This window comes from Merops nubicus, unplaced genomic scaffold, assembly GCF_000691845.1.
Source record: "Merops nubicus isolate BGI_N331 unplaced genomic scaffold, ASM69184v1 scaffold39925, whole genome shotgun sequence".
NCBI classification, from domain to species: Eukaryota; Metazoa; Chordata; class Aves; order Coraciiformes; family Meropidae; genus Merops; species Merops nubicus.
Window position 1 is genome coordinate 2,096 of NW_008612357.1, and position 4,375 is coordinate 6,470.

At 55.0% G+C, this 4,375-nt stretch overlaps 1 protein-coding gene across 1 annotated transcript; it reads right to left on the minus strand.

The window, feature by feature from the left end:
- Window positions 1-343: 343 nt before the first annotated feature.
- On the minus strand, window positions 344-4,004 carry LOC103774129 (ethanolamine-phosphate cytidylyltransferase-like; the record flags this gene model as incomplete). Its single annotated transcript, XM_008941511.1, has 7 exons — window positions 344-679; window positions 1,337-1,425; window positions 1,868-1,933; window positions 2,193-2,258; window positions 2,871-2,948; window positions 3,133-3,215; window positions 3,816-4,004. Coding segments are annotated over 7 exons (659 nt in total), but the record flags the coding sequence as incomplete, so codon positions are not given.
- Window positions 4,005-4,375: the final 371 nt, after the last annotated feature.

Sequence of the window (4,375 nt, forward strand, 5' to 3'; positions counted from 1 at the left end):
CAGCTCGGAAGGGGCAGCACGGTGAGCTCCAGGGCACAGGCCTGCTGGCACCTCCAGCAGCTGCATGCCAAAAGCTGTGGGTGCCGTGTCCTTCTCCAGGGAGCCACTCTCCTTCTCGGCAGTCTGTCCAGCTGCCCTCAGCACCACCTGCAGGGCTGCTCTGGGATGCAGACACCAGGCAGCACAGCCGAGCCTGGAGGGGCAGAGGGGGCCTGGGCGGCTGCTCCATTCCCCTCCTACTAAAAGCCAGAAATGGCAGAAGGTAAAAGCACATCAACATGTTAAAACATTAGTTTTAATTAAAACTGTGTGGTCTTTTGTGTTTTTCTGTTTTTTTTTTTCTTTGTCAAATCTCCTCATAGGGAAGGGGACGGGGGCTGATTTAATGGAGGAAAAACTAGGCAGCAGGATCCCGACTCTTTATGTCTGCATAATTAGTGCAGGAGGAGCTAGGGCAGAAGAGGGTAGGACAGCACATCCTGCTTGCCAGCAGCCACGTCCCTGCTCAGGGGTCCCCTCTCAAAGAGCTGTTGGCTCCCCAAGAGGGTGAGGCTACGGCGCTCTGCGACCCACACATCAGCTCTCACTGGCCTAGTGCTTCTCCTCCAGTCTCTTCATGGCCTCCAACACTGCCAGCTCTTTTGCTTCCTTCTTCTGGTTCCTGGCTTCAAACTCCAGCCTGCATCAATCACAAAATGCCGTAAGACTCTCACTCACCCTCTCACCCATCCACATCTCTAGCAGATAAAAGCCCCCGAGCAGGGTAGCACTGCCCTCCCCTGTGCTGCTTTGTTCTGAGTGCACTTCAGGAACCTCACCAGCAACCCCAGGCCCCTCCTGAAGAGCCAGCACCCAGAGCTCCTGTAACCATCCCCATCCCACACTGGTCAGACATGACTGACCTCTCCTGCTGCAGGAAGTGCTGCCCCCCCCTCCTGCCTGTCCTGGCACTGCCCACTCAGTGCCAGAACACCCCCATCAAACGTACACTGACTGAGCCACTGCCACTGAAGGGGAAGGGCTCGGGCCTAAAAAACCAAAGCTCTGAAAGAAGCAACGTGCTTCTTTCCCCAAGAATGCAGCAAGGAAAATTAATCATTAATAGAGGAGGAAAACACTAGAACATGCTGTGAAGGTGAAGCACATTCTGACATGGCAGAGCCGAGCTGTTCCTGTCCAGCCCACCCACACCTGAGCAGCCTGCCCAAGCTATGGAAGGCGAAGGGCTCTGTGCCTCTGGACAACCCCTTCACCTCCCGTTCCACCCCAGTAACTGGACCTCAGACCAGACAGACAGAACAACATGCAACAGAGCTGGGAGATGAAAAACATCAACCTGTTCTTGATGATTCTTTGCACAATTAAATCCGTGGTGAGGTTGCTGCCACTGTCCACCAGCTGGAAGATGCCACGTCTCCTGGGCTCCTGTCAACACAGAGCTGTGAGACACAGCACCCAGGGCCACGGCCCAGGGCAGAGCTGAGCAGGAGCAGGGCAGGACCCGTGGGCGCCCAGCCAGCTCCTGGGAGGCAGAATAAACAGCTGCTGAAAGCAGAGCCCCAGGTACCAGGAAGCTGAGCAAGGACTGGCATCGAGCAAAGGTTACAGGATTTCTCTCTCTGCCATGAAAGCATCAGGAACAGGCAAAACAAAACAGTGACTAAAAAACTGGAGCTGTTGTGAGTGATTAGCAGGCTCTGCTCTAAGCAGCTGCCCTCAGGCGTGGACAAGAAACAGCACCACTTGCCCAGGACTTGCTTGGGCAGCATTCTGTGCAGCACAAGCTCTCAGCTCCGAGCGCACACCGAGCCGTGCTCAGCCCGGCCCGTGCTGGCAGGAGCTGGGCTGGCAGCAGTGGGCAGCTCACCTCGTAGGGGTCAGAGCCATCCTTGTCTGGAACCACCTCTGTCATCCCGTGGCACACCAGTGTGACCTGGAGAAGGGCACAAAGTTGCTGACAAGATCCAAAAGATGACAGGGACCTTCCCTGCCACTGGACTCACCGCAGCACGGGTGGGAGACAGCAAAGCCACCCGTTCTGCACCAGGCTTGGCAGGGCACCCGGAGCTCCCCGTAACCCTCCTGAGCAGGAACATCTCTCCTTTACACCCCTGTGTTCTCCTGCACTACTTTAATTCCTTAAGTATATCACACTCCAACGTCTCTGTGCCCATCTACACACAAAGACTCACCCTGAAGTGATCCAGCAGATCAGCAGTGACAGCGTAGGGAGCTCCAATCACCACTTCTGAGACATACTAGAAAAAAAAATAAATGAGGTAAAGAGTCCAGATTTGAAAACAAAAAATAACCAAACAAGTAAAACCCAAACCAACCCAAACCAGAGGCCAGTCTGCTTCCTAAGCAGTCTTGGTTAGGTCCTCTGGTTACAGCGTTAGGAGCTCAGATAAGGGAGCAGGAGAGCAGGTTTAGAAGCCACTGCTCGCCACACAGCATCTTGTTCCGAAAACAGAACATGCTTCCTGGGAGTGTGTGTGTAGCAAATCCAAGAGCTGACTGCTCAGGGCACACGGTTCTGGGCCTCCCAGCATTCCTCCCCGAGGAGTTTTCTCCCCAGTGCAGGGAGCAGGGGGTGTTCTACAAGCTGGTGTCTGTCTCTGCGCAGAGCGGCGCAGCCCCTGCAGGGCTCCTGACCCCTCCCACCGCTGGGGCAGGGCTGGGCACCTCAGAGCTCTGCCCACCCAGGGCCACTCCCCCCAGAGCACCCCGGGCAGCCCAAAGCAGCATCCTGCTTTTGCCTTCTCAGTGCACAGCGAAGAACTCGTGTGAGGGTGTTGGCTACGGGTGAACACCCCCAGGTCCAGGCAGCCCCTGGCCAGGCGCAGAGGCACCGCCCCCAGGGCACTCACCCTGCAGGCCAGGACGCTGAGTGTTCTCTCGTGGATGTTCATGATGGGGTAGTTCTTCCCTTTGTAGCGGTTCACTTCCTAAGGCAAACACCAGGCTCAGTCAGAAGAGAGACAAAGCAACTCCCTTCCCTCTCACTGTCTCCCAACATCAACCTCCCGTATTGGCCAACAAATCCTTCTCCTGCCTGCCAGAGCAGAGCCTGCTTGTTTCAGAGAGAGCAGGGGCAGGTCGCTCTGTCTGTGGACAATGTTCTATAAAGACCTGGTCAAAGTGCAGCCCAGCGATGATGTAGGGTTTCTCTGCCAGCTGGTGAACCTTCTCCAGGAAATCCACGTGCCCGATATCTGTAGAACTGGTTGAGGAACTGAAGCTAAGAAGGAAGACAGGGAAAGGTGGGCAGAAACATGCACTGAAAAACCTCAGTGGGAGACAGGAACATCAAGGATTTTTACTTTTGCATTACTTGTTGCCTATGGCCTAAGAACACTTGCCTCCTTTCCCCTCAGGTTCCACAGGTTCTGGGCAAAAGCCAGACTCCTCTGCAGCTCCCTCTTACACAGACTCAGCATTGCCCCTCTCTGGAATTTCTACCCGTTTTGAGCGTTCTGGCACAACGCCTCAAAGGCTGTCCCAGGGATGAAGCAGGCACCCTGTGAGGTCACTTGGTCTACGATGGGCAGACCTCCAGAGGGACTAGACTGTGACCACCAGAGTGTGGGGAGTATCTGTCTTCCTGAAATCCTCCAACGGCCACAAATCCCCCCTGGAGAGGAGCCACAGCTCCTTTCTCAGTGATCCATGACTACAAAACTGCCAGCAAGAACTCCTGCATGCACACCTACAGGAAAAAAGGCAAATAGCATAGTCTGGTGCCTCAAAACTAAAAAGAATAAACAAAAAAAAAGACCAGTGCTACTTTCTTGACACAACAGAGTCAAGGATACGGAACAGGTCAAAGGCTCCAGCCACGTAGATGATGGTGTCTCCTGGCTGTGGCTCCTTCCCTGACGCAAACTGAATGATCTTCTGAGATGTCTGCAGGAACTGTGAGACACCAGTCCAGGGACTGTGGCCTTTCGGCCCCTGGAAAACACACACCACACACGTTTCCTCCTCGGGCTCCAGGGCAGGGTCTGGACACACAGAAGGCAGCTGCCAGCAGCTCATTTGCCTGAATTCACTAGCAAGGATCACAGCTCTTAGAGCTCAGACTTTCTATATTCCTGGCACCAAATATTTGCACACATATCATTAATGATTCCATAAAAGCCCTTTCTGCTCTGTCAAACACGGCGTAGCTCGTTCCCTCAACAGCCAGCTCAGAGATGCAGAGGAGAAAGCTCACGAAGGAGGAAGGCAACAGGGCAGTCTCAGGCTGCCAGCAGAGACAGGCTTGAGGACAGACGACACCCAGCCGACCTATGCTCCTCCCTCCCAGTGCCCCGTGCCAGGCTGGCAGGGAGTGCCCGCAGCTCCTGCCAGGGCCGGGCTCCAGCCCGCAGAC